The 26,899-nt window shown below is 43.2% G+C and overlaps 1 protein-coding gene across 8 annotated transcripts in view; it reads left to right on the top strand.

Moving 5' to 3' along the window:
• The first annotated feature begins 2,562 nt into the window (after positions 1 to 2,562).
• LAS1L (LAS1 like ribosome biogenesis factor) overlaps positions 2,563 to 26,899 on the top strand; it is a 39,833-nt gene continuing 15,496 nt past the window's right edge. For 5 of the 8 annotated variants that reach the window (XR_012675486.1, XM_075161854.1, XM_075161852.1 and 2 more), the window contains exons 1-12: positions 2,563 to 2,783; positions 3,495 to 3,620; positions 3,808 to 3,877; positions 5,060 to 5,141; positions 6,107 to 6,298; positions 8,186 to 8,232; positions 11,454 to 11,563; positions 18,752 to 18,837; positions 19,802 to 20,017; positions 21,236 to 21,371; positions 21,963 to 22,342; positions 24,958 to 25,099. Coding sequence is in view for 7 of the 8 variants with exons in the window: in XM_075161854.1 (XP_075017955.1) it covers positions 2,587 to 2,783; positions 3,495 to 3,620; positions 3,808 to 3,877; positions 5,060 to 5,141; positions 6,107 to 6,298; positions 8,186 to 8,232; positions 11,454 to 11,563; positions 18,752 to 18,837; positions 19,802 to 20,017; positions 21,236 to 21,371; positions 21,963 to 22,342; positions 24,958 to 25,099 (1,784 nt within the window). In the remaining variant the exon portion in view is untranslated. Of the gene's footprint in view, positions 2,784 to 2,831; positions 3,242 to 3,494; positions 3,621 to 3,807; positions 3,878 to 5,059; positions 5,142 to 6,106; positions 6,299 to 8,185; positions 8,233 to 11,453; positions 11,564 to 18,751; positions 18,838 to 19,801; positions 20,018 to 21,235; positions 21,372 to 21,962; positions 22,343 to 24,957; positions 25,100 to 26,899 lie in introns of those variants that run through there. The other 3 variants (XM_075161855.1, XM_075161857.1, XM_075161858.1) reach the window with 3 other exon arrangements.

Here is a 26,899-nt window from a genome sequence, read left to right as displayed (position 1 = left end):
TTTTGTCATTGATTACTCCAGGAAGAAGATTGGCACAAAGTTGTTAATCCCAGTCAAGAAAGACATGCTGCATGTGAAATTTCCTTTCAGCTGACATTCCAAGGCCGGTTCCAGGTATCGCCTCTGCTTACTTCAAACTCTCTGGAAAGAAAGTAGGAAAAGGAATTTCCTTATTCCCAGCAAGAGCAAGACTATTCATGAAGGCTCTGGGGGCTTGCTTTTCAGTTATACAAATGAAAAGCAGATTCATGTCTCTTTAGAGGAAGTATTATCACATTTCACCTGCTGGATTTTTCATTTTAATCCACTACCTACATTACCCTGACACACTGAAATTTCTTTTCTTTTAAAAAATAGGTTTTCCATTTAGGCCTTTTACCTAGATAGCAGTCTGGTTCCTTGCTCCTCATTGGCACTTCATCTGCAGGTGCAAGTAACCTCACTCACCCTAACCACCCAGATTCCCAAAGTACTACAGGGACACCGTAGACAGTCCTGGCCTCTTCTCTCAGCCAACACCACAGCAAGGCTGCAGAAACTAGAATGGCAAATCGCTGCCAATCTTGTGTGGGAGATTCTGGGCAACAAGCCATCTTTGCCTATTACCTCCCAATTCTGTACTGAGCAACCTCGTAGCCAGACATCACAAGCAGAGCAACAGCACAAGCGCAATTCCCCATAGATCCAGACTCTGAAAGCACATGAAGCATGTGAAATCTATGCTGCTCAGTCCTTGCTCCCTTCCATCCCTGTAACAGCCACCAAACCCTTCACATCTTTCTCCCTCTCCACAGAGAATAAGAATGAAAAATACTCTCTTCAATTTAATTTCTGATATGTCTCTGAGGTTCTGGAAGCAGGTGATCTGAACAAGTTTGATGTATCCTATCTGTTCCACAGCACTGCAGTATTTGCCTTTTAAAACTTTTGCACTACAGTTGATTTCTGAGACCCAGAAATAATCTGGCAAGCAAAATGACACACAGTGTTCTATGCTCTGAATAAGACCCTTTGATTGCAGTAAACAGCTTGTCCTTTCAGAACATTTTTTAAGCAGATGAAAAGTACAACTCCATTTCCAGAGAACAGAGCCTTGGCCAAGTTTTCTCCCTGCCTCATATCTTCTGAGAATTCGCTTTCACTGCATGAGGCACTGTGGGAGTTTGGCAACGAATGTCAAATCTGTTCCTTCAACCTTACACTTATTTTGAGTAATGAAACTCGTTTCAATCTGGCTTACATTTATTAGAAGAACCAAAGAACAAGGTAGATGTTTTTGGGGGGAGACAGGAGGGAGGAGATTGAAACTTTAACGAACTAAGGCATTTTTCAAAGATGCTATTTTAACAGAACTCATTCAGCATTTCTTTCCCATAATCTTTGGTATTTAATAAAGTAAGTATTTTGTACAGGGCAGAAGCTCTATAATTTTTTCCCGTTCACTCATATTGCACGTGGTCTCAACTATGCACTCAGGCACACTCATATTAGCCTAAATCACAGGGGGCTTCGTTAACTGCCTTTGTGCTAGAATATAAGAAGAGTTTTAGTTTTCCAGTATAAGGATTTCTTCAGATAATGTTCATAAGAAGCTGGTGAGGATGATTAACAGTTTTGCAAAAAAAATCTCGCTTCGGAATATTGAACAAAAAGCGCTTCATCTATCCTGAAGTCCTGACAGCCTTGGGGAAAGACCAAGCTACTCTTTAGGTTCTGGAAGTAGCACCAGAACCTACAGGCTTAGCTTTTCTACCAGCAAACCCAGCGTAAGTAGCTTCTGTGGACCCCCACCTCCAGTGCTTTTTTTTTCCCATCCCGTATCTCAGTTCTACCTCCCCTCTGACCTCTAACAGAAGTGTATTCCTGGGATTATGCAAACACATCAGTGAAAAGAGAAGTTTAAAAAAAAAGCCTCCAAAAATAAGGTGATGTATAGCCTGGATCATTTATTGATGATTGATATGTAAAATGTTGCAACTGGGAAGAAGAGCAGTTAAGTCTTCTGCAAGCGCAGATGCGCACAGCCAAGGCTGGAAGGTCAGGGACGCTGGAAGCAGCTGTACCATACGCGCTTTAGTCACGACAGCTGCCTCCTCCCTCTCCCCTCGGGCCCACGGCAGCGCCGGGCTCGGTAAGGTCACGCAGATACAGCCTGCAGCCCGGCGTTATCCGGCTGCCTCCACCTCCTGCCGCGGGGACCGTGTCCACAGCCCACCGAGTCCAGCACCCCGCCCAGAAGCCCCCCGGCCGCCCTCCACCCTGACCCCAAACACATCCCAGCGCCCCCGCTCCCCCCAGCTCCGTGAGGGGAGGGCACGCCTCAAAACGCCCCAGCCCCTTTTGGCCGCGGACCACAGGCCCTGCTGCGAATCCCTGCAGGATCCCCCTTCGCTCGGGAGACGAGTCCCACAGCCCTCGGGCAAGCCCGGCGTCCCCGCACCGGCCGACAGCCCCCGCAGGCTCACGACGCCCCGCAGCCCGCCCCGCGCCCCCGCCGGCCGCCACCGCCGCCACCGCCCGCCCCGGAAGCGGCCCGCGCGCGCCCCGCCTCGGGGCGGGGACCGGAAGCTCGGCGCAGGCGGCGGCATGGCGGGCTGCGCGGAGCTGGCGTGGCGCCGCGGGCGGCCGAGTTTGTCGCCGGCCCGCAAGCGGCTCAAGCCGCTGCGGACTGTGGTGGCATGGAGGGGCAGGGCGGAGTGGGACCAGGTGATGGTGGGGCTGTACTGCGGCGACAGCCGGCTGCAGCAGGAAGCGCTGGACCGGGTCTCGGCCTGGAAGAGTCGGTAGGGGCCGCACACGGCGGGCAGGGAGCGCGCTGCGGCCCTGCGGGGCCGGCGCTGCCTTCCAGGCTGCCTCCTCTGTCGCTGGAGCAGCCCTGCCGGCCCGCCGCCCCAGGCTGCTCCCGACGCTCTCTGTCTTGGGCCCGTAGGGCGCCCGGGACCCGGCCGCAGCTCCCCGGTGCTGCTCCGCGGCGGGGTTGTGTGTGCAGACCGCCGGCGCCGCCGGGCAGGCAGCTCCGTCTTGCAGGGCGCCTTCTTCATGCAGTAGCCTTCGGGCATGTAGCTCATGCCAGAAGTAGGCTGGCCCCGTGGGCACCAGGGGAGGCAGAAGCCCTGCCTGCCCGCAGCTTCACAGGCTGGTTTCTCAAGGCAGAGTGCTGCAGTGAGCATATCCGAGGCCTCCAAATCCCCTTATTCTGTTTGTGTTGCCCCTGCTGCACTCGTATGCAAGACCAGTCGAGGTATGGCATCTTGTATTGTGTATGTGCGTAGCATATCAGTAAGTACTCATTTAACATATGCTTAGGAGTAGTCATGTGATCACTCTGTTCCAAATAAATGTCTTCTGGAAAGGGTCTTTGATGCTGTCTTTCTGCATACTGTTTCTCAGGCTGTTGTGTACCACAAAGCACAAAAAGTAGCTGGAAAGCCACGCATTTTGCAGAGGGAGTGTATTCTTGTGAGACTGCTCACCTGTTTTTCCTTTCTCTCTAGGTATGGTCCCAAAATGCCTCTTGCAGTGGATTGCACCGCTGAACTGATTCGTTGCAAGGTCCTGGATTCATCTGGCAGATTGAAGTCGCATGAGCTCATCCTCTCTTATGGGCTGGCTCTTGTAAGGTGGGGCTCTGAAGACCTGTGTGCTGTGAGAGAGAGAGACCTGGACGGATAGCATTATTCAGCTGTCTAATTTCACTTTGCATCTTTGGGACCACAGTGTTGTAGCATGTGGGGAGTTTGTCTCTGGGGTTCCAAGTTTCTCTGCAGCTCTTGATAGTCATTTATCTTTTCTGTAACCTGCTTGCAGGTTTGTCAACTTGATCACAGAAAGGAAACAGAAAATGGTCAGCATTCCTCTGAGACAATTAGCCAGAGAGGTAAATATTTAATAAGAGTTACTCGATAGCTTATGTATATACAGAGAACATATGCATTGTCTTTTAACAACACTGGGTGGAGGGAGTTGTGGGAGGTCATTCTTTTGTAACCAAAATAATGGATATAGATGCCAGTTCTTTCCAGCTGCAGAGTTTTAAAGAGGCTTGATGTAACTAGATCTAAAACTTTGTTCTTTAAAGTCAGATTACGAGTAACAAAGGCTGATGATCATTAAAGCATTTTGAATCGTGTGATCAAAAGTCTTGATTTACATGTAAATAGTACCACTTGACATGTACACCACACATTTTCGTTTTTTAGCTACTTTCTAGCTAGTTTCTTTCCTAGCTAAATCTATGGTTTATAAATTCTGGTCTTTGACAAGCAAGGTTATATATAAAAAGCACTTAATCACATTTGCAGGCATTTTCAACTCGTGTCTCGTTTGAGGTGAGCTTGTTTGTGTGGAGGAGGGAAGGTTCAAGGTGTAATTGTAGTAGCAGGACCAACTTGAGTCCTTTTATTGCCAGCTGCACAGAGCATCATATCTGGGTCTGAACAGCAAGTTTTGAACGTGAAGGACAGACAGTATTTGAGACTCTCTTATATATACAGCCTTGTCTGGGGCCCCTATGTGAGAATGATGAATTGAATTTTTTTTGCTGGGTTTTTAATAGTGCTGCTTCTCACCTTTTAAAACTGATCAAGCTTAAAAATAGAGGTCTTGCATAGTTAAAGTCCTTAGGAAAGTTGCAAAAAATTGCATGCAACTTAGTGTGTATGATTTGAGTATTATATATGATAGGATTTGTATCTTTGATATACAAACTGTCATCCAGAATGTTTCATCACTTTAAACATAATCTAACTGCTTCTCAGTATCTCATTAAATTATACATAGCACCTCTGTCTAAAAAGACATCTGTTGTTGCAAGTAACACTGAAGAACTTAAACTGTGAAATCCCAAGTTTGTATGGATCCTAGGCCACAGGAGGAGCGGGATCAGAGAGCAGGGGATTTCAGCCCACCTTGAAGTGGGAAGCTGGGGGACTGCGGTGCAGGGGTGGCCCAGAAGAGGCCATTCCCAGGGCAGAGGTTCTCTGCAGCCTTGCAGGGCTGCGTACGGTTGTGGCGTGATGCAGTGGGAACTGTGGGGTAACGCCAGTGGCTGTAATTCCAGGTGGATATCCCCATCTGGGTTGTGGATCTCCGTCACGAGCTGACCCACGGGAAGCTGCCGCGGCTGGCTCTGTGCCGCAAGGGTGAGTGCTGCCGGCGGTGGGAAGCCTGAGGGGAGCATCCCTCCTCCATTTTGGGGCGCTGCAGGGCAGGGCAGGCAGAGTTGTGGTATGAGACACTGGGAGGGTTTGCCGCTGCCCTGTGGGGGTAGCTGAACTGTGCCCAGTGGCTCCAGGCTGTGGTGCATCACAGGGAAGGTGTTCAGAGACTTTCTCCTTTCCCTGAAAAAAATACTGGAAACAATAGTTCAGTCCTCTTGCTTCTTTACAGCACAGGAAGCTCATCTCAGGGAAAGAGGTGAATGCTTTTCCTGATGGTTTAGAGATACCTGAGACTCTTAAAGAAGTCCCATTTAGGGAGAAATGCAGTAGGTATTGCAAGCCTGAATGAATGACCAGCTCATGGCATTTGAAGGGATTCCTGGGAATTTTGGGTTAAGCACTGAGGAGCCAGTTAAATAACCTTCAGCAGGGTCCTTAGATTGAGTTGCATAGTGAAATAGTGATGTAGAAAAAGGGGTTTCCTTTCCATTCTATCTAATGTATGCCTAGTGTAGTCTGCACAAAAAGTTAATGTTATTGTTATAGATACTATGTTGATCATGGTAATACTAAAGAATTGACTCATTTTCTCATCAGAACGCCACTGCTGGGACTTAGTTTCTGCTTAAATTTGGCCTAGCTTGAGTGAGGTGCAGCGCTATAGCAGTGTCCAATCTTTTTTGTTGCCAAAAAGACAGTGGGTGGGTGTTACCAGGCCTGTGATACTGGCTTGTGGGGTTTTTTTGTTGTGGTGTTTTTTTGTTTTTTTTTTTTTTTAAATCTCCTTCACCTTTTCATTAATGGAGTTGTGTGTGATTTCAGGGTTCGTAACTTGTTAACAGCATTTTTTTTCCACAATGCAAGTTAGCAATGCATCACCTATATTATTTTTTTTCGATAACAAAGAAAACCTCTCTGAGAAGAGAATGTTTTCTCTTCTCCCTTAGGTTGTGATGTTGTGCTGGACTGGCTACGAAAGACATATTGGAGCCGTCAGCTGGGCAATAACTTGTGTGAAGAAAGTGAGGACGAGGACGAGGAGCAGGAAGGGGTGGAAGCAAATGCAGAGTTGGACAATGATGCATGGGAGATTCGAACCCCACAGCATGAGGCCTGTCAGAAACACAAGGAATTCCATGGTAGGTGTCCCTAGAACAACAGCAGATACGAGGATTAGATATGTCCCATGCTAGAGAAAGCAGTTTTAAAGCCCTGACAATGCATAAAGATACACCTTCAGCTCAGGTTTTGGGATTCCTCTTTGGGCCTAGGTGGATTCTTGGGGTGACTGACTTTTCTGGTATTAGCTCACTGAATTTTTAGCATAAAATCTTTTACTTCTATTGAATATGGAGTATCCTAATCAGTAGCAACAGTTATGCTGGGATGGTTTAGGACCAAGCATTGAAAAATTAGTTGTAGTCTCTTGACAACCACAGTTTTAGTATTGAGGCCACTACTACAAAGAAGGCTATGGTCCTTTTATACCCCTCAAAACTCTGTAGATTCATAACTTGAGCAAAAGCAGGATAAAAGCAGTTCAGCCCGTTTCAAAATACTTTGCATGTGGACAGAAAAATCACTAGCTGCCAATAATATTAAAAAGCAAAAAATCACAGGTATCTCAACCTGAACATAATCTAAGATACAAAGTGCAAAACAATGGGAAAACTTTGGTAAACTGTTCCAGTGGTTGCTTTTCCATCACCAGAAGTCTTTGAATCCAAAATAAGGAGCTTTTTTTCAAAGTGGATTTCTAGTTTGAATGACTTACTGGAGGAAGCAGGAGTTGAGATTAGATGGCTGATCTGCAAGTTTGAGGCATGTGAGGTATTGAACAGTACTTCAAACAGTAAAACCAATTAGTCATAATTTTTTCTGACAAAACATGGCGTGCTTACGGGGAGTAACTCACCCAACAGGTTACAGCAGCCCAATCCAAGGTGCAGAGAGTGCAGAAATGCTGAAGTGACCCTTATTGCTCCCTGGAAGGTCACACTAGGTGACTGTAATGATCTTTCTGGCTTCAGAATCTTTGGATTTGTTGCAAGTCTTTTCTAGATTCCTTTATAACGGATTAATACTTAGATACAGTAGCTGTGATCCAGAAAATAGTAGCTAATTTGTTGTGCGCTTTGAGTTTAATACAGAATTTATTAGAACAGTCCAAACCTAGGGGCAGTACTAAACTTGGCAGCAGCACTTACCACTTTTCTTGTCAGAGTGTATATCTGGGCTCCTGTCTGACTTCATGTTGGATGAGATCCAAGCATGTGCTATTCCTTCCTCTCCCTGGCTACCCTAAAAAAAAAAAACCACCCCACCCCCAGTTGCCAAAAGAGAGAACCACAGAATGATACAGTAGATTCAGTGATTTATATGTCCAGAGTAGTGGAATGGCAATGGTAATCAGTCCTACAGTTCAAATGCATCTGAAGTTTTATCTAGTTGATACTGGGTGGTGGGCATCTTTGATAGGTGGCAATGACACCTGAATGGTGAAGTATTTTGAAAGATGGTGCTATTTCAGGTACAGTAAAAGTGGTCCGTGGATAGAGAAAGGACATTTCATGTAGATGGTAAATTAAAGTTTAATGAAGTCCAATAAGGATATGGTTGGTTTGTGACACAGTGCTGTTGCAATAGATTTAAAATGCAAGTATAAGGAATACAAATATGCATCAGAACATGAACTGTCTATGGAAGCAATTTCTTCCTAAACTGATCTATTTAGGGATTTTTTTTGAGCTGTCTGGATTTATCCAACTTGCCTGTCTTTGCCCACTGTTAGTGATAAAATACTGAACTTCTGGTTCAACCCCACTTGATAAAATTTATGTTGCTGCAAAAGTCTGGGAGCTCTAGGAGTCGAAGAATGTTATCCAAATCACAATTTATGACTTCATTTGACTGATGTTTTCCTTGAGTGTATGTTCAGCAGAACTAAGCAGCTTGCCCAGATACAAAATTCGCTTATATAGTTGATCCATTCCCTGTTTAAACTATATATTTATATTTATTTCTAGAAAAAGTCAGAGATGTGCTGTTATCCTACAAGACTGAGCAGTTTCGGGTAAGTGCAGTCTAATCATCAGCACTTTTGGTTCTTCTCTTTTTCTGCTTGGGGCAGTAAGTCATCTCTTCATTCTTGCCCAAACTGAAGAATGGTACTCTTGGCCAGGCCTCATTTGAAATATCTGAGTGCTAGTACGACACAGTTGCTGTGCCAGGAGTTTCATATTTTCATAGTTTCAGTTATATTTCATATAACTGCAGGGATCCCTTTTTTCTCCCTGTAGCGTCCTCCCGCAGTTTGAATCTGTCCAGAAGCGTCAGTGATACAGAAGTGATATATGTATCAGTGCTGCAGAGGTGGCAGTACGCCCGTGTCCAACGTGCTACCAAGGCTTGCCAGGTTGTGTACTCTTGCCTAAAGTAGTACTGCTGTCCAGTGCGTAGCCCGTGTGACTGCTGCATGTGCGGAGAGGGGCTTGGTTACTTCCTTGTTCAGATATCTCTCCTAGTGTTGTCATACACGGCTTGCCAAAGTAAAGCTTCACTGCAGAGAACAAGCAATTTGAGCTGTGATGGTTTCTAATGCAAACACTTTGTTCATTTTTATAAAATGGTATGTACTTGTTGGAGATCCCAGGTCTTCCTTGTGCAGGTGCGTAGTACTCAGTTTGTTTTCGTCCATCCTAGTGTCTCTGGAAATTGAGACTTGTCATTCAGAAGTCATTAGCTCATGTTTTCTATCATACATTGTATATTTTTGCAGTGGCCCAGTGGCTGAGGTGCTGCAGTTCAGATTTGTGAATAATTTGCCCCAGAAAACCCTCTCCGGTCAGCTTCCCTTCTTAATAATGGGATAGTTCGTAAGATGTGTTGAGAGCTGGGTTACAGACCCTGTAAAATGTCTTTGGATATGACTTCACCAACATACTGTTGTTATTGGGGAGCTGTTCTCACTTTTATTCTGATTAATATCATTAAGGGCTAAAGGAGAGAGTGTGCTAACATTCTAGTGAAGCGTAGACTTAATCAGCAATGAGAACAAGGGTCTGGAATTTTATTGAAAATGAACATCCAGTTTCCTTCATTGTCTTGGGTTTGGAATATATAATGTGATTCTCGTTTGTTCATTGTTCCCTTTCTGTATTTGGTACTGGCTTATTTTGTACATTTTGCATTGCATCGTAAAGGAGACAAATTGATTATATGTGGTGAGCGACCTCTTAACATATTAACAGAACAGAGGGAAGTACTTCAAACTGAATAGGAAAATGCAACTTCAAAATCTAAACTGGCCAGGGTTGAATGGAGGAAAGGAGCGGTCAGTCAATTGCTAAAGAGTAATTTCAAAACTTTTGTTTCAAAGCTCGTGTGAAACTCTCCTTATCTCATCGAAATGGTGTAAATACAGGCTGAAGGATAAACTCTTATGTTATATGCCTTAATTTAATTGAATGCTGCATACTGTGCTTTTGAAATTTCTTTGTTCACCCTGTAAGCTGCCTTTCCTGTTGACTGATTTCAAGTGGTGCACTTGAAAGTCTGTCAACTATAACAAAATACACCTGAATTGTGGAAAAAGAATGCTCTGTAGATACATGTATTGTGGATGTAGCTTCTTTTATTATATCATTTTTGCCACTCTGAGGTACACTGAGTAGGGATGGGTAAACGACTTGCCAAAATCTGTCAGCAGCAAAGGAGTGTTACTCCTTATGGCTGGTACCTGCAAGTTCTTAACTGAAGTTTGTCTTTAATAAAAAGTATAATACTACTTTTAGGCATTAATGACTATTGCCAGTAATTTGAATAGATGCAAGCACATTGGTCCTTTGTAGGCCTCTGAAACTCTGTTCTGTACAACAATAGACCTGTAATGTAAAACTGATTATAGCTGATAAAATCTCTGAAACTTAGAAATTGATTGAAAAAAATGACGTGAACTTGTTCTTGTGCCCTTTAAGGGCAGATAGTTTGGTGCATCCAAATAATTTCCTAACCGTGACAGCAACTGAATGTTTCAAATATCAAATAAATACTACTTGAAGCTTTTTTAGGCTTGTATTTAAACACCCTGGATTGGCATAGCAAGACTGGTACAGTATCTTTGCTAGTCTCCCTGCAGGGTGTGCTCTCTCTGCTGCGAGTCTCCCTGCATAAATATATAGTCTGTCTCTAATCTTTTTCATGTAAGAAGGAGAATCACTTATACCTAAGTCATCTTTATAACAGTGTAACTGTACAGTCTCTGATCCAGATACTTCTCTAGCTATTTTGTTAACTACTTATTGTACTTAGAAGTTTATATAAATCTGTAAGGTGTAAACTAGGCCAAAATAAGCTCTGTCATGGGGGCTGTATACTTTGTTGTCTGATTGTTTGTATGGGTAGGCTAGAGGTTCTTCAGTCACTTTAGATCATGTCTTTACACTTGATTTCATCTAAAGTATCTTTTGCATGCAGTAGTAGCTTTGCACATAGAGGTTAAGAGAGCTTATCATAGTCCTGAAAATGACACCTTGGTTTTCCAGTCTCATTTTACATTACATTCCTACCTGGCAGGAAAAATAATTTCTTTTTTTCTCTCAGTAGTTATTGTCTTCCAGAAAGAATCTGCTAGATACTTGTTGGTGATGTAGCATACTTCATGCCAATATTTTATAGAACGTGGTGATGGTAAAATTCCCACTTGGGTAGGTTGTGAGCATAAGTAGAAGACATGTCTTACCTTGCTGGACAGACTCAGATAAGGTATAACTCAAACCAAGAAATCACTAACTTTCAGAGGAGTACTAACCTCCAATATTCTCTCTTCCATTCTTGGTACAACCTGGTAGTCTCATCAGATGCTCTCAGCTGATTACAGGTTGCCTAAATGGCTGTGTTGATTTGACATTTTGGTCTACTGTATGCATAATATGGCTGGCAAAACCTTGTCCTGAGTAGGCAACCTCATCCCCACCCCACATGTGGAGTTAATGATTCAAAATGAGTCTGTCCTGGTTCGTGCCGAAGTCAGGGAGAGCAAGGTTTAGAACCAAAATGAGGATGCCAGGACTGTGACTCCTTGGTGCTGCTGCCTTTTTAATTCAGGCCTTTTCCAAGTATGACATGGCCTATATTAATTTTTAATATATTCCTAGGAAGGGGAACTTCCGTGAGTTTTTTGAAGTGCTGTTGGTGAAGTACGTATAGCATGTGCATCTTCTCTTCATAGCAATGCCTTTCTGTTCGTCATTGGAGCATGTTTTCTGTTAATGCTTGGATTTTTCCTTCACTCAGGTTATGCAGACTGTGCAGTCTGTTTCGAAGTCTCGAGAACTGTGGTCCGATTCCTCTTCAGAAGTGGACTGGATTTTGGCTCAGATCAAAGACCTGATGCAAGAGAACAGGTATGTCTCTGATAAGGAACTGAGGGGAAAGGTACAGTGCAGAGCTGGGCCTGTAGACCTATTGCACTACCTTTTCGCCATGTTGTTCAGCTGATCATGGATAAAGCAATTGGTTGATTTCCTCAACATCTTTGAGGATTGAATTGTTAGTCTGTGTTAATGAGTAATGTTTCCTGTGCCAGACGGTCTCCAGGGTGTTGTCCCTGACTTAGCTGTGCTGGCCCCAAGGCGTGTCAGCATCTTCAGTGTCTTCAAAAGCCCTCCCAACAACCTTGTGTAGACTTTGATTTCACAGTAACCTTTAGAATTCTTCAAAATTGCAGGGCAATACTTGGCCTCTTCTATACTTTCTATCTTTCTATTACTACAGGGCCTCTAGGACCCAGTGTGTTGAGACATGATTACTATATAAATTTGCATGAAGATCTTGTCCCACTCTGAGAAATGTAATCAGTGTAACTGTAGAGAGATGATACGAGCTATAACTCCTGATGTTTTGAATATAAATATATATGCCATACAAGCTGCTGATTAGTTTAAGAGGTTATCAGATGTTGTGGAAGACACTTGCACCTTAGTTGCATTGCCCATCGGTTGCTGAGGATGGAGTAATGAGCTAGAAGGCATGAAGATTCTGTTACGAGAAGCATAACTTACTAAACATGCGACTTCTATATCACTTAAACTGTCTTGTTGCTAGATGGTTGGAAGGTACTGGTGGAAGCAAGCCACTGTACCTACCTGTGATTCTGATACTCTCTCCCTAAGCCACTGTTAGCCACTGTCAGAACACGAATGGACCAAGTGCAGCTGCTTTTATATATAAATAGGTATTTGAACCTGGCATCAGCTAGATGGTAGAGGAGAAACAGGCTGCCACAGTACGAAACAAGGATTTTGAAAGGTTCGAGTGAGGACAAGAGACTTCATCTCATGTGAAATGGATTTTGCAGGAAACGTTCAAGCAATAGTTGTAACACATTGGTAACAGGTAAAAGATCGTAGGAAGTCCCTTTCCATATAGGAAAACCAAAGTAGTGAAGATCTTAAGATAATCATGTATTTGAGGTCTTTCTAATGCTGCCTTGTTGGCATGCTCTCCTGTTAGTTTACGTCTGTGCAAAACTTAGTTTTCATAACAGTACTGTTCTATAAGTATATGATCAAAACAAGTACTTAATTTGGAAAATACTGTGCTTTTGATTCGCTTGCTGTGCACTAATTCTGCAAAACATGCTTGTGGTATCGCATGAAAGTGTGTTAAATCACGTTCTAGTGGTTCTTTGTCATCATCTTTGTATGAACCATCTGTTGCATCAGCTCTTGCTATTTGTCCCATGCAGCTGCACAAAGTACATTCAACCCCGATTGGGTGAATTTCCAAAAGAATCAAGAATCTACTTCACGTATCAAATTAAATCTTCCCCCAGAATACTCAAACATAGAATTTAGATGCTAGTGACTGTATTTGTGGCCTTTGAGGCACCAGTGTTTCAAAGTTGTTCTCCTCATCAAGCTGCGAAATACCATGTGCTGGGGGGTGAGGAGGGGATTTGGAGCAGCTTCATTTTTGAAACCCTTGGAACTGATGGCATATTTGAAAATACAAACACTTGGAATACCCAGCCAGTTCCGAGGGCTCTGCAATGCTTGTTCTTTACTACTAGCACAACCAAACCATGCTAACATTTTTCCCTTTAAATAATCTCCAGTTTCCATCTTAAGCATATCACATTATATCTTTATATATTTCATGGGTGATTCTCAGAAGAACTCTTCACCATCTCATCAGTGCCTAAACTGTCAGAATGGACAGCAAGTAAGTGGGATGGGATTCTGAGGCAGGGCTGTTGATTAAACCTTCACTACTGTGCCTGTCTGTGTACGGCTGGAGGGCAGGGGAAGGGAAGCCTCTTTGGAGTTCTGTTCAATGAAAAGATTACAGCACATGATGAGTTTTCTAACATCATCCTAACATGGAGCCATTGCTGACCCAGGAGTGTGCAGTAAACAGGGGAATCTCTAGTCTTTCTTTGGAAGTAGTAACTTTAAAACAAACAAACGAACAAAAAACCCATACCCCCTAACATCAATAGCCAGTTTTCTGCTTTGCAGAGGACACAATGTCTCCAGAGCACTTCCCAACTCCAGGATACTAGTAGTCTGACTCAAAGTGGTGCTTGTGTTCAGCATCAACAGTTATCACAGCTTGTCATAAGTAGCTTTGCTGCTGCCGAGCTTGGTTACATTTTGCCCCTTGCTTCTGAAGGGTGCTCCTGAGCAAATATTCTGAGAGCAGCGGAGTTGGGGGGGAACCTGTGTAGGCCTGCTTGTGGTGTATCTGGCCAGTGGGCAAGTAAGCAAGAGTTTGTTTTCCTGCAGTCAGCCTGGCACCTCTGGAACAGTTTAACAGGCTTGAATTCAAGTGCAGCTTTAAGCTGCTTGAATCTGATTCAGTGGAATGCTGTTCTGTACAGGGTGCTGTCACCAGAATGTGGCAGCCTTTTTTGCATTACTGTTTCTACAGGAAACTCTGGTCTGGCAGATGCAGAGAAGACTTGAAAAGTAACCATCCTGCCCCAAACACCACCTCTACCTTGGAAGGAATCTGTGCAGTTATCATGTTCTGTTAAACAGCTTCTGTTAGTCCAAAAGTGCCTATGCATGAATCTTTTCTTCTGAAAAGCTGTTATTGTGAATGAGTATTTAAGATGCTTCAGTGTTGTCATTGCAATGTGTAGGCTTGTGTCCTTATATGTTGGTAAGTCAAATGGAAGGGTTAGTCTTTTCCTGTCTTTCAGAAAGTCCTACTTGTGGAAATATTTTAGGATAGCTGTGCATTACAAATGAAACATTTAATTCCTGCACAATGTGTTGGGAATTTCACTGCTTTGCAGTCATTTCTTTAGAAGGTAAAGTGGCAGTAGTATAGAATTTTTACACATCCTTCCCTGAGGTGTAGGTGATAGCATGGATTACAGGGCACCAATGAATTGGTGTGCTTAGGAGATGCTGCTTCCAAAATTAAAGCAGTTTAAGAAGTTTGTCATCTGTCTGGGAAAGTCCTAGAACTAGATGGCACATCTCAAGGGCCTGATTTCGTTTCCAGCTTTCCCTGTCAGTTTTCTGAGAGCTTTGTTTGGAATTCCAGCCCAGTAACCTAGGTAAGGGTATGAAACTCGGATACTAGGTGTGGCCTAAAGAAATTTCAAGGACGGGGCAAGAATCTGTGAAAAACAGCATCACCAGATCCTTTGTTCCAACAAAAAAGTCTGATGGTATAGTATCTCTAGAGTATCTGTCATTTCTTAAGTAATCAAATCTGGCAGTAATGCTTTCATAAGAACTTTGTCTTCACTGCATTGTGCTACATTGAATAAGGCTTTTTTGATGGTTCCCTTAAGCACAGGCTTCAAATAAGACAAAACCGAGAGGAGGAAGCTGGTTTCTATGACTATAAAAATGTATTTTTTTCTGTCTTGTGGGTTTTGTTTCTGTTAGCTGTTTCGTGGTTTCCTGAGTGACTCCTAATGATCAGGCAACTTCTTTAAAATAGCCGCTCTGATATGCAGGGAAATCCCCCACTTAGAGCAGCCAAGAATGTGGGACTGTTTCACAACTCACAGCTTGCAAAACTAGCAAAGAGCCAAACCCTTCAGTAGTGACGCTACTGCAGAGAGATTTTGCAATTGCATTTAACTGCCTTGTGTGCTCACTGTTCAGAGAGAAGTTTTGGCAAGAATGTTTTTATTTATAGATATATGTGTGTGTGTGTATAGAATCATAGAATAGAATCATAGAATTGTTTAGGTTTAAGAACATGAAGTCCAACCAATAACCTAGCACTGCCAAGTGCACCACTAAACCATGTCCCTAAGCACCACATCTACACGTCTTTTAAATACCTTCAGGGATGGTGACTCCACCACTTCCCTCGGCAGCCTGTTCCAAGGCCTGACCACTCTTTCAGTAAAGAAATTTTTCCTAATGTCCAATCTAAACCTCCCTTGGCGCAACTTGAGGCCGTTTCCTCTCGTCCTATCGCTGTTACTTGGGAGTAACTACCTTTCAGGTAGTTGTAGAGCGCGATGAGGTCTCCCCTCAGCCTCCTCTTCTCCAGACTAAACAACCCCAGACCCCTCAGCCGCTCCCCATCACACTTGTGCTCCAGGCCCTTCACCAGCTTCGTTGCCCTCCTCTGGACACGCTCCAGCACCTCCATGTCCTTCTTGTGGTGAGGGGCCCAAAACTGAACACAGTATTTGAGGTGCGGCCTCACCAGTGCCGAGTACAGGGGCACGATCACCTCCCTGCTCCTGCTGGCCACGCTAGTTCTGATACAGGCCAGGATGCCATTGGCCTTCTTGGCCACCTGGGCACACGGCCGGCTCATGTTCAGCCGGCTGTCAACCAGCACCCCCAGGTCCTTTTCCTCTGGGCACTTTCCAGCCACTCTTCCCCAAGCCTGTAGCGTTGCATGGGGTTGTTGTGGCCCAAGTACAGGACCCGGCACTTGGCCTTGTTGAACCTCATACATTGGCCTCGGCCCATCCATCCAGCCTGTCCAGGTCCCTCTGCAGAGCCTTCCTGCCCTCCAGCAGATCAACACTCCCGCCCAGCTTGGTGTCATCTGCAAACTGACTGAGGGAGCACTCGATCCCCTCGTCCAGATCATTGATGAAGATATTGAACAGGACCGGCCCCAGCACTGAGCCCTGGGGAACACCGCTCGTGACCGGCCGCCAACTGGATTTAACTCCATTCACCACAACTCTCTGGGCCCGGCTGTCCAGCCAGTTTTTTACCCAGTGAAGAGTACGCCCGTCCAAGCCATGAGCAGCCAGTTTCTCCAGAACGCTGTGGGAAACGGTGTCAAAGGCTTTACTAAAGTCCAGGTAGACCACATCCTTTCCCTCATCCTCTAAGCGGGTCACCTGGTCGTAGAAGGAGATCAAGTTGGTCTAGCAGCACCTGCCTTTCATAAACCCGTGCTGACTGGGCCTGATCCCCTGGTTGTCCTGTACATGCCGCGTGATGGCATTCAAGATGATCTGCTCAATAACCTTCCCCAGCACCGAGGTCAGGCTGACAGGCCTGTGGTTCCCCAGATCCTCCTTCCGGCCCTTCTTGTGGATGGGCATCGCATTTGCTGACCTCCAGTCAGCTGGGACCTCCCTGATTAGCCAGGACTGCTGATAAATGATTGAAAGTGGCTCGATGTTTGAAAGAGCTCTCTCAGTACCCTTGGGTGGATCCCATTTGGTACTTTCCTTCTCAGCTGACGACAGGGTTGTTCCTGCAGTCTCCTATGTATTTCTGAAGATGCTTATTTTAAGGACTCGGCTTGCTTTCATTTAAGAGAGAAAATTTTTTTGATTATTCACTCACGGAAAATAGACCCCGTGGGAGGGAGGAAGGCTGGCACGGAATGCATTTGACAAGGTTGTGACTTCATTAGGTTTGGAAACTTGCATTATGGACTCAGGGATAATAGAGTTTAGGAGTTCTCTTGAATATGTCAAGCGACCTGTGAAAGTGCTTTTTTAATTTAGAATGCCTATGTAATTCTGAGTAAAGCCTTTCATTTCCCTTATCGACATACCCTGTAATTTGGATTGTGCAGAGGGCAGATTCCTTTAGACCTAAAGCAAAATGAGCTAACTGCAAAGGATCCTCTCCTGTCTGCATCAGAGAACTGACCCAGTGGACCTTTCTTAGTCAGATGTTCTTCTGCTTAAATGGTTCTTTACTGAAGCTGCCATCTGCATGGAGATGTCCTTAATAGTTGGTGATGATCAGTCATTGCATGTAGGAATAATGGTAATTATGCTGGAACAGTTTCCAGAGAAGAGAAGGATTGAAGCTGGATTTTAATTTTAAAAATAAATTACATTCTACCACTTGCCTTCTGATCTCCCACCACATCATCTACTATGACAAAGTGGTTTAGTGTTTGTGTGTGTTGTTTCTGCATTCTGAGATCTTCAGCTGCTGTTTGTATTTATAAAAATCCTGTATTGGATCTAAGTCACTCCTGGATGTTTAGATTTGGAAGTCACCCTCACACCTGGATATTTAGATTTCGAAGTCACCCTCACGCCTGGATGTTTAGATTTCGAAGTCACCCTCATGCCTGGATGTTTAGATTTGGAAGTTACCCCTATTGGAGAAGACAAATTTTCTCATGCATTCTATACCAAAATATGCCGTGTTTGACATGGGTGCTACCATTCCAAATCCAATGAGTCTGATAGCAAAAGCAGTTGTTTCTGTGGAATTTATTCAGTGTTTGAAAATGGCCACCTTGATTTTTATTCTGAGAAGTGTTTATTTTAGTGCTGTATCTTTGCTTGGATAGACAAGCTCATGGATAGAAGCATGAACAGAAGAACTCAAGAGAATCCCATGGCTGGATATTGGGGTAGTTGTGGGAATTTTACTTCTGCCCCTTTTGCTGTATTTTACTTTCGGTTCAGCCTAGCTATGTGGGTCCCCTCAGTCTTCCACTTGCATTAAGCCAGCCTAATAGGAGATGAAGTGGTCGTTGAGCTGGACCATTCAGTGCTGTGAAACTAACTGAAGTTCGCAGGATAGTTACAAGGGCAAGAGACATCCAAAAAAGAGCTGTAGGTGCTGTAGTGAAGAGCAGTCAGTTGTGACCCTACTGCAACTGGATTTAACTGACTTATCTGCTGAACAGCTGTGTGAACTGCACCTTAAGGTGTGTCTTGCCAGCAAGTCAACAGGGTTGGCTTTTCCCCTGAAATGTAACCTAGCTCTGTGGGTCAGACGTCTTCAAATCTTGGTGGCCTGCTGGCAGAAGACTTGGGTCATACTGCAAACCATAGGTATTTCAGTATGAGAAACGTTCCTGGGCTTTTGAAATGTTTATGACAAATGTTCCTGGGCTTTTGAAATATCAAGATATTTGCCTCTACAACTCGAGCAGAAAGGTTTCCTTCAACGTTCTGGTTCTGTTCCAGTTTGCACAACTGCACATTCCCTCCAAGTCTAGTGGGATATATCCAGCCCAAAACTGGCATATGATTTTAGTGCCTTACAACAAGCTACATCACCTCCTCATAGTTCCAGGTATTTGGCTCTCAAACTTGTTTCAGAACTGGTGCAAGTGGTGTTTTGATATGTAAAGGAGTACGTGGCATTAATAAGACTCTCTGATTGCTCTAGGGAGACAGTGGCTGAAGCTCTTCTCAGTGATGGCTTTCTCATCCCAAAGATGGATTGTCTGAAAATGCTAAATATCAAGTATGAAGGTTAGTGTTTTGGGCACCACATAAGTAAAAAGTGCATAGCTAGTGTTATGTCCAAGTCCGTTCTGTTTTTCTCATTATATTGAAATCTGTAATTCTCTGCATATGTTTCATATATCTGGGTCCTTAAACATCTTTTGACCTGTTCTCCAGGTCTCCCCTTATGGCCATGCTTAGCTATTGCTTTTGCATAAATCTCTTACCACAGAAAGATAGCTTTTCAGCACTGAATGCTGCCTGGCCAAAACGTCTTTCAAAGCTTGCATCTCTGCCCTTAGCTGCAATAGTTACTGATTTCATGAACTCCCACTAGTTTCTTTTCTACATTGAAGATTTGAAGCAAACCTAAATGTTTTTTTTTTGAGCGTCATCACCAGTTGCATCTTAGTTCCATGCTGCTGCCCATACGTGTGGAGTTGCATGGATTTTCTGCAAGAGAATTAGGTACCTAGAGGCAATGAAAATTAATAATTTTTCTAGTTCCCTGGGACCTCTTGGAAACACCAGCCAAAGAACTTACCAAGAAAGATCCTCAAATTTCTGTGACTATATTACAGTAGTAAAAATTTAGGAGCTTTTTGATGCTGTGTTGCTTTGCTCAATGTGCCTTCTCTTTGCAGTGTATTTTTAGACAGAATAGCTCTTCATTATGTCTGAAATAAGCTGAAACTGGAAAGGCATTAGCAAAACAGGAGGATTTCCCTGTGGTTTACCATGTGATTAGACCAGGCATTGTATTTTTTGCTTTCACTGAGCTGTTGTGTTAATTATCAATTTGCTGCTTGTTTTACTTCCCTAGCATAAGAAAATAATAATTCCAGCTTCAGTGAGGATCCCAGGAAATACCCCGGAACCAGTGATCTCAGAATAAACTACTTTAGTTTGGAACAGGTGTCACACCTGTGGTTCACAAAAAATTACAAAACAGTGATTTTTGGCTTCTCTTTTTTTTTTTTTTTTATTGCAGCAAATAAAGAGGTATGGCAGTTCAGAATTCCTCAGACATTTTACTGCTTTTGGCAGCCTTTGCTGACAGGCCTTCTTTCCCGAAGTTTTACACAGATCCTAATAGAGAAAATGTTTATGGAGTTGAAGGAATGTTCTGACTCTTCAGAACTCCGGCCTCAGTTCTTGATCAGCTGGATTTCTGAGATGCTGACTGGTATTGCCAAAGTAAACGCTGGTGAGTATGTCTGGAATTTCTGTGTGTAAAAAAAAAAAAAAAAAAAAACAACAACAAAGAGTCTCTTCTGTACTATTGTGAAAACTGGGACAGTGGTGTGAGCTTTAGATGGAAAGTGCAATAATCTAATTATTACATTTTGTCATGTGAACATAGAGCTTTTATTGTTGCATTTCTTACACTTTTCAACCTGCAGCTTGTGTATATCATGCATTTCTTAGCAAAAAATTGAAATTGTCACTGGCAAGTGCTGCAGCCTCCTCAAGATAGGAAAAGCCAATCTCTCCCATGAAAGATCAGGCCCTTAAGTGCTATTTTTTCTAGATACTAGTACTTGTAGGAAGCAACAGTAGTAGATAACAAATAAAGATGTTATATGCAACCTGTTATGAGTTCCCTGTTCCCAGTTCTTTCCTCACTTAACAGAAGCCTGGCTTTGCAAGACACTTATATAGTCTTGCTGTCCTTTTTTAATCCTATCACAGGATTTTCATGCCTTCTAAACTTACACAAAAGTACTAAGTAGTATTTTTTCTGTTCCTAACTCCTTAGAACTGTTTAAATTGGCAAACTGTATGTTTCATTTCAGAGTCAGGAGAGCTTTAATTGTTCGAAGTGTGTCACAGGAGTTCTGTTAACAGGACTCTTACACTGCAATATAGTGTATCCCTGCGGAGGTTTCCAGCTGGTTAATTTTGCCGCCTCTTCTGTCCTCTCCTGGTCTGGCTCAGTCTGCACCAAGATTTTGCCAGTAACTGTGGCAGTCATGGGTTCATGTTTGATGCTTTCAGTCAGCGCTGAGCATATCTATTATGTACCCAGATCCCTGAATCGTAGTAGTTCCCAGCTGGTAAGTCTACGCATTGCAGTACTATCCGGAATGATCTCAGGTCCCAGAAGCAGTATACTGCATTTATTTGGGTCAATTCTGTACAAACACACCTTGTGGCTTTCCTGTCGGGGATGGCATGCACAGAACCAGCTTGGGAATGTCTGCTTCTCACTGTGGTCATGCCTCGTGGAGCTAACCTAGCTGTCAGTGCATTGGCCCGTCCCTTGTAACAACCTTGATGTATTTGGTCAGTACATCTCGTCTTGGACTTGGATTGGAATGCCAACTTATTTGAAGATGAGTGTTCCAATAAAAACGGAAAGGGATAAAGGGCATATTTTTAATGAGTTTTGAGCACCTTGTTGTTTTCATTATCTTCTTTGAAGGGAAGAAAAGACAACACTGTAACAAACAGGTGTCCATGAAGGAGCTGTTCCTCCATAAAGTTCCTTTGCAGTGGATAAGACTGACTGATAATTGCTTGGAAGCTCCCTGCTGGGCAACCCCACACCTTCTTCAGCTGTAAGTTTGATCCTGTGACCTAGAAGAGGGACAGCAAACAGTGTTCTGTAACAGCTTTGGCCAGTCCCTTGTGAAATGCTGAGTTATAGCTGCGTTCCATTCCCTTCCTTTGCATCTAGTAGAAATTGTGGCAGGTGCATATAAAACCCTGCTTGTTGCTGCTCATCTCCCCCTTGATTCTACGAAGAGAAGAAGGAGGAGAATTTAAAAGGATTGCACCTTCAAAATGAAAGCGGAGATTATCTGGGGAGGTATTAAAGAAGCAACCTGGTCAGAAGAAAAGTGACTTGGTAGCAGAGATGTGACTGCTTATACAGGTGATAGGAATTTAGCACAGGTGGTAACTTTTTCACATGAAAACAGCAAAGCAGGAATTCAGTTAGAAGTATCCCAAGTCTTTAATTTTAGTCACAAAGAGGGAGTATTCCAGCATCCACCCACCAGGGAATAATCAGATTTGCCTATTAGAGGAGATATATGAGCGAGCTGTCCTGGAAGAAACTCACACTTAAAAGGCAGCTCAGCTTGATAAACTTTCATCTGGAATCTTTTTTGCTTTTAAGACTTTTACATTGCCCTTTTCCTTTCTAGGATCCTCACAATCATGAGACCTCGCTTGCCACGTTCTTCGCGGAAGAACCTTCTCTATCTTGCTTCTGTTTACACGGAAGGAGGTGGCCCTTTGTCCAGTCCAGGACTCTCTTCAGACTGCAGTGAACAGCCAATTTACACTATAGAGAGCTTACAGTGGAGGGCCAGGCAAGAAAATCAGGTTAAAAGTCAAGGGCAGACTGCAGAGAAACAAGATGATGTGCTGGATAGAGATCATGGTGTAGAGGAGGTGGAGGAGGAGGAAGAAGAGATGGTAACTGAAACAAATCCTTTGGAAGGACTTGCTCATTCTGGTAACATGGTGGCTATTGCTGAGAAAAGGGCAGCACTGCAAGGGTCCGCCTGGCAGATCACTGCAGGTAAAAAATGACTTTGTAAGACTTAGACAGTTTTCGTCACTGGCAAATGTTAATCGAAATTCAAAGGCATCTCAGCCCTCTGGGCCTGGCCAGAATTGAAGTGTGCTTCAAAATCATCTAAATGCCAAATCACTGTAAACTGGTTTTTTTTCCAGTCTTCTGTTTATGTACAGCAGTCATCTCTCTTAAACTCTTAAAATACTGTGAGTGCTTTTTTCCAGGAGTATGTTGTTAGTCCCTCATTAAATTCTTTATCAGGCTTTTCCAAACTGTTTAAAATTTCAATGTATCCAGTTGGTGGGGCAGCATGTATGCCAGCTGTGAATGGCAAAGAAAATATGGATGTTTCTTGGGCTTCTGTTTGTCAGACTTGGGGGTATTTGAAAGCACAGTTTGGCTGTGCTGGAAAGCACCAGTCATGTGCTCATAAGTTCCATGCTCCAGGAAAATTGCTGTTTTGACATGGTGGCAAGCAAAAGAAAGGAGCAAGGCAAGTTTTTAGAGGGAATAAACAGTATATCCAGTGTTCTGTTAGCTTTATTACGGTAGCTGTACTTTCTCCTTGGGGTGGAGGGTTCTGTAGCTAAGAAGATTTTTGGATGAGTGATTTATGGAGGGACTTGAAGACAGGAGGAGGAGGTTGGTGGAGAGGAGTTGGAGGCAAAATGATATTTAAAGGAAGAAGAAGAAAAGAGCCATTAGAAGACAATGAACTCTTGTACCCCACTCACAGGGAAATTTTCCCAAGTCAAAAAAAAAAGAAAAAAGAGATCTGCCTAAGCAGCTTGGCTTAGTTATGCTGATGTTAACAGCTTGTTAGAGCTGGACATTTTGAGAACAGAAGCAAAATTGTCCTCTGCTTCAGTGACTTTGGTTCAGATCAAGCAAAGCTTACACAGAAGGAGCACGCGTTGTGTCCTGAATCATCTGATTTTTGTGAAGATTCTGTTTATGTAGTTGTTCATGGCTAAACTTAATTTCTGTTTGAATAAAATCTGTGTAGTTACCATCCTTAAACAATTTGAAACTATAGCCAGTAGGTATGTACAAACCCATGACAGCATGTGGTATATAAACTATTTACTAGGTTGTTCCCCAAAGAGAGGGCTTAGCCTGTTAAATATGTATAATGGTAATTTGCCTTAGAGTTGCCGTAGAGTTGGATGTTACCAACTGCTCTTTCTGCACCTTTTTTAATTGTAAAATTATAACACTCAGAAAGCACTATCCTATTCAAGATTTTTTTGTTCTATTAAATGCCCAAGACTGGTATAAAAGGAAAAACAAATAAATCTGCTGGTTCTTTAGGGCAATGCTTGGGTTTTTGAGCAGATACCAGGTACACAAAACAAATCAGTTTCAGGCAAAGAGAAGGAAATGGCCAAGTTGTACGTGATTAGCAGGGTTCTCAAATAGTCTGTGTAATTATTGCTGGCTCTCAGGAGTGAAGTGTCTTACCTTCTGAAGGCTTCTGTCTGCTAGTCTTTGCTGAGCTGCTAGTAAGCATTCCAGAAATAAGTGTTCTGGTATCAAGAAAGCACATAGGCTTAAGAAATGTTATTGTCAAACAATGACACATAATAATTTGTATCTTTCATTTAGATGTGGAATAAGAATGAAATTTAAAGGGGGATTTCCTTTGATATGGAGTTCCTATTGTGAACTGCCTTTGAAATTTTGGCACCACAATATAAGGGAATGGACTCACTGATGTTATCAGTTGTGATGGATGGTTTCCCATTGTGCAGTTTCTGTCCCCCATTGGAAGGCACATTTAACAAATGTGAAGTCATGAACAGGAAACAGCAATAGGTGCTCATAAAAAAAAAAAAAAGCAGAATTTCCAAGACATTGTCATATTCTTCTTATTTGCCATCTCATCCCAGCCCACCTGTCTGTCCAGAATTGCTTTATTGGTTAGACTTCCCCAGCCTTATACTCGTCTACTTTTGTGGCTTCAGTTCTTCTTTAGTCACTGGGCAGCTGCTAATTCAGCAAGTTGTTAAGATGCTTAGTCTCACTGGAGGTATGAGCTACTGGATGCAAAGGTGCTGGTTTGTATCTTCATATGTGTACAAATGGCTCTTTCCATTTACACGAGTGTCCTGGTGTCCAAACACCGCACAGCGAGCGTGTTTGGCTGTGTGGTGTTTGGCTGCCTGCCAGGTTAAACCACAACATGTATGCAGACTAATTTTTTAAAATTAATGTATGTAAGTCGGTGTGTATGTTTCAAAGGAAAGTAAGTTTAAAAGAGGAAGGTAAATATGAAGGCTTGCTCTAGAATACTGTGGGGTTTCTTTTAATGGGCGTTGTGTCACAGTGGTTTGGATGTGCTGCACTGTGTAGACTGTGTGATGTTACATGACTCCACATGCGTCCCTGTTGTCTCACATACTACAGTGACTTTCTTTGGAAGAGATAGTAAGGTTAGAAACAAAATTAGTTAAAACTGTAGTTCAAACTTATTTTTGCTGAGTACCTGAGATTGTTCATTTTTGCTGAATGGCTGAGTTACGTGAGACAGTATTTGTGGACTTGGGGGAGATCTTGTTTTTTGAAAATCTCTCTGCTGGGGAGCTCAGACTTCTTGTTTATGTACTGTTTTTACCCAGATGAAGTACGATGGAAAGACTTTCCTCTTGGGAAACTCCCAGGTCAGACAGATGACCCTGATGGTCTCATGTTGGATAATTATTCCATGATGTCCCTGCTTGATCAGCCAGTGAGAGATGAGTGGAAGTCTCCCAATACAAAGTGAGTAATGATGTGGGCAGGCCTTTGCCCCTGAACCATGAAATGCATTTGTCTCTCTGTGCCTTGTACTATATGATGTGAAAAATTAAGTATGAGATTTCCTTTTTACTTCTGTTTGACTAAATAGTTTGACCCAAATATCTACTACTATCTCTAGCATCTACTTCTAGCATGTGCTTCTCATGGATTTTTCAAGTAATGTGTGTGTTTGGAAGGACCTTTGCAGTGCCAGTGTAATAGCATAACAGTCTGCTCTTCAGACTGTGCTGGCAACTTTCAGTGTTGTCTAATGCTGTTAGTAAGATACAGTCTGTTGATCCCTTAGAGTTACTAGTCTGGAAGTGCAGAATTTTTAGAACAAGGTACTGAGAGCTGGTGCAGAATCTGCCTGGTGATACTCTGGGATGAATAACTTCAATGGGAAGAACTGTGGCCTTGCAACTGAAGCGTTAAGGACCAGAAGCCTTGGAAGTCATTTAGCCTCCCCCAATGTCAGTTTGCCCAGACTAGCTAATCTTGTATGGAAGAGTCATTCGAAAACGCACAGTGGTTTGCTGGAGCACTCTGAGATGCGTTAGTGGGAAAGCCTGAAGATGAGGAGAGAAGGTAGCCACGGGAAGTGGTTGACTGCAGATTACTTTTGTAACACTTGAGGAAGGAATTGGCTGTACATAACTGGGTGGTGAATATGCTGAGAGTTTCACATCAACTCTCTTTTCTGTGTGCTTGAAATGGAGACTATAGTACGCTTCCTGAGTAAGGTCTATGTCACTGCAGTCCCAGTTATTCATCCTCTGGTGAACCCAGCATGAGACAAACTCTCTTCTCCTCACCCTCCCCTACTGCAACAGGAAACTCTTCCTGCCTGTTTGTACTGCATTAATCTGACAGTATGCTTGCCTTGTTGATGGACACAGTCAGACAGAAGGTATTGCTACCTGTATTGCTGTGACAACTCACCGGTATCATAGGAAGTTACTTCATGAAGCCCTAACAGCCATCCTTTGAAGCTGAAAGAATATACTCAACACTTACCTCTCTGCATATGTCTCCTTCATCTTTTCCTGTCTGAGAGCTGCTATTTGTAATTGCTGCTGTTCTCATTCCCTTCTGGGAATGTACTCTTGTTTTGCACCTCCTTGGGTCTTTTGCACTATCTGAAAGTTAAATGCAGTGACATAATTGGCAATCAAAAACGTGATTTCCATGGTATCCTTTGAGGAAGCCAGTTTATAATCTTACCATCTTCACTCCTCCTGCTCTTTCTCAAAGAAACCATTGCAAGGATTATGAGATACTGCTATTTAACAGTTTGGAAGTTATTAGCACAGCCTCAGCAGGCTTGAAAACTCAGTTTCTATTAACTGGGGCTCTGATCCTCAGCCACAGTATGTTGGCATTGCCCAGTGACCTTTTCAGAGCTGCAGCTAGTAATTTAAGCTGCAGATCTGATCTCAGTAAAGAAACACAGGTTGTCATGGAAATAATAGTGGCGTTCTATAAAGCTTTAGTTAGATCACTTCTGTTACTAAGTGCAGCTTATCCAGTTAAACCATCCCATTGAAGACATTTTAATGGGGTCATTATTTCACCCTTTCGAGTCAAAGGAACTTGACTGCTGTCAGCGTGTAAGCTGTCAAATCAATTTCATCACATATACAATAGGAGATGGGCTTATATGTATTTTAATCCAAGGAACACTTCAGAATATAAATGAATGGCAGTTATTTTCTTAAACACTTGATGGGATAACTTTCTAATCAGTGATTCCTGTAGTTGATGGACCCAATCTAGTAGCTT

Source organism: Calonectris borealis, chromosome 13 (assembly GCF_964195595.1).
Source record: "Calonectris borealis chromosome 13, bCalBor7.hap1.2, whole genome shotgun sequence".
NCBI lineage: Eukaryota > Metazoa > Chordata > Aves > Procellariiformes > Procellariidae > Calonectris > Calonectris borealis.
The sequence above is the reverse complement of the archived record's forward strand: the minus strand, read 5'-3'. Positions and strand labels throughout refer to the sequence as shown.